The following is a 3,008-nucleotide window of genomic DNA, read 5'->3' on the forward strand; positions in this document are numbered from 1 at the left end:
CAGCATACCCAACATACCTCAACTTGATGCAAATACTAACGTCCTTGCATCACTTGGATGATTTTAGTTGGTAATTCATAACAGGGGTTTTTGAGTCCTGGCCCTTGATAAAGAATGGCCTGGGCTTGCATTCGACTCAATCCTTTCTGAGTTTTTCCACTCGTGAACTCACATGAGCCACGAGAAAGAAAACCATTAGTTCACAGGTCTTACCAGATGAACATCGAGTGCACTCAACTAGAGTGTCAAAACTCCACCTGAATAAAGCTCGTTGGGATGTTAGAACCACAGAGAATACCCCAAAAACGAGAAGAAATTCAAATGGGCATATGTTATTTCCAGCACCTAAATACTTATTATGACATCTTTTCCTTTACAAAAGCTCGATAACACTATGTTGCTTTTATGCACACAACATATTTATGTAAGAAAACGTTGTAGTTACATTCATTTAAAATTAAACCGGTGCCGTACTGTGCTTCATCATTCTGTATGTACATTGGCCTCCACCATGTGCTATGTGCCACGGACAAGGTTCAGGCAACATAATTATTACATAAATCGGGTGGCTGTAACTATGATATTCACAAGATGTAATCGTCTAAAGCCGAATGGTGCACATAATTGCAGTCTTGAAATCCAACAAGTGATAGAATGGTGGTCTTGTAACGAATGATCTCCATGTCTTCTTCTTAGGATGATAGATTTGGACCAAAAGCGTTCCTCCCCTCTTCTGCTGCCGTGACCTATGAGTTTTGACTAAATCATCTCCTCGCATAAGAGTCATTACATGAAGCTCCCCATCCAACACAGCAAAACCAAATGAGTTGCAAGGAGCTTTTCGAGGTACAGTGGACTCTTTCAGCCAGGAGTTTGAAGCCATGTCATATCTGCAATGAGAACACATGAATTAGCACCACCAAGGAAACATCTGAAAAATCAAATAAATCAATTCATAACAATGACAACAACAGCCAAGCCTCAATCTCGAACTAGTTCGGATTGGCTACAAGGATCCTTGTGTGCCATTCTGTGTGATCATATAACAAAACCCTCAAATAATCTACTGTCACAGAGACATAGAAAACACAGCCCATATTTGTTTACCAGCATTTTCTTTATACCTGTACCTACCACAAAAACAAAAGTGCCACACTACCAAGTTGATTGTATAAATAAGGTAATCTCAACATATAGAGAATTTCAAATTAAGCATTCCACCAATTAATACAAGAATCAAATCAGATTCCAATATCACAATAATAGAAGTGCAAATCAGAATAAGAATCTGTACTTTTCAATGAACATGGTGGAAACACCTGAAAACAGATGCTGCAGTTGTTCTAATCATTCCATTTTAAAATTTGAAAAGCTTTGACAGGATGAATTAATAATAAACAGTCAAATCCCAAACCTCCTAAGAAAGTACTTAATCAATAAGACACACACACACACACGTGAGTGCTCGACCAGAGGACTTCCCTCGTAGAGTGGCATCTTTTATAAGACTCAAGCCTCTCGGTGGGAGTTCAAGCTCTTTTGGCTTTCTTTTAGCCACGTGGGGTGGCTATCCGCGTGTGGTCATGGTTCGAGAGAAAAGTTCTGAATTTGACCTCCCCTTATATGCTCTAAAAAGGGGTGATGGGCTCCTTTTTGTTTAGGACACCCCCCCCTTTTTTTGTAGAAAAAGAATTTTTGTAGCCACAATAGTCCATATACACATGCAAAAAAATTACCCTCCATTCCAAAAAAAGAGAAAGAAATGGTTACTAGGCTCAACCATGTTTTGAAACTTAACAGAGGGCTGTAATGGAAACACAAACCAGATCATTGAATGGTGAGCAGAGTGCAAAGATCAATATTTATAGCCAAACACACCACATATTAATCTGCATCATCTCCTATATGAAAGACAGTGTTAAACACTTCAACTGACCTCCCACTCATAATAATTTTATATTCAAAGAATTCAATGCAAATGAGTTTCAAATGCAAATCCTGACACCAGAACAAACGCTTCTCTCTCATTGCCCAAGGAACAGGGGAAAATTTTCTTTTTCTGGGAAAAGAAAACAAGGAATATGTCATTTGATGTTTCATTTGAAAAATGAGAATGGAGAGAATCTGAAATATCTAAGGGTAAGTTGAAATTGGAAGGAATGGTTTTCAAATTAGCTTAGATGGGCTAATTTGAATTGCAAGGCTTCTTCAGTGGGATGATATTTCAGTATGGGTGATGTTCTTAATTTCTTAACTGCTGTTTTTGAATTTTAAGAAAATCCTACCAAATATTAACCCTGACTGTTTAAAAAAACTCAAAATATAAGAAGCTAAAAGGACTAGAATACTCACAATAGACAGCCATTTACAGAACAATATGCAATAGCCCCCACATTGCCTAGCTAAGCATCCCAGCAGTAATCAGTGACCAAGACTTATTATAATCCAATAATATTAATACCAAATGCAATTACTAATAAAAAAACCTTGAAAAGAGAAAGCATATCAAAGAAAAAAGGGAAACAATATAACCTACTCTTGTTTATGTGTGCCGTGCATTAATTCATGAAGATTCTTGATCGATCCTATTTAGTATTCATCTTGTTTTAAGCAATCTGCTATGGAATACCAGGGCAAATGAGTTTGTTGCATTTTTTTATAAAATTTCTAGACAGTTGAGGTAAAGAAACACATAAGATACAATACAGTGAAGACAACAGATGATATAAACACAAGAAAAAAAACATGTGTTTATAGTATGTTATCGATTAATGCCAGCGTATTTGGAAATCTAATAACCATGTATAAAATTTGTGCAGTTTTGTCCACCCCAAACCTGTGCCAGCTGGCCTCAGAGACACTATACTGGAAAACTAGAAGTAACCCATGCATGAGCGATGATTAACCATAGGACCAATAAAGCACAAATAAGTTTTCCCGGCTGGAAGGACAAAGCTGCTCAACTGATCAAACAACCGCCGCCCCCCCCCCCGCCCCCAAAAAAACAA

At 37.6% G+C, this 3,008-nt stretch overlaps 1 protein-coding gene across 1 annotated transcript in view; it reads right to left on the reverse strand.

The window, feature by feature from the left end:
- Window positions 1-308: 308 nt before the first annotated feature.
- LOC105128684 (Galactose oxidase/kelch repeat superfamily protein) overlaps window positions 309-3,008 on the reverse strand; it is a 4,406-nt gene continuing 1,706 nt past the window's right edge. The window contains exon 2 of the mRNA XM_011030461.1: window positions 309-890. Within this exon, the coding sequence (XP_011028763.1) occupies window positions 602-890 (289 nt within the window). The 3' untranslated portion in view covers window positions 309-601. The remainder of the gene's footprint in view (window positions 891-3,008) is intronic.

Source organism: Populus euphratica, unplaced genomic scaffold (genome assembly GCF_000495115.2).
Source record: "Populus euphratica unplaced genomic scaffold, PopEup_1.0 scaffold11.1, whole genome shotgun sequence".
In the NCBI taxonomy this organism is placed as follows: Eukaryota; Viridiplantae; Streptophyta; class Magnoliopsida; order Malpighiales; family Salicaceae; genus Populus; species Populus euphratica.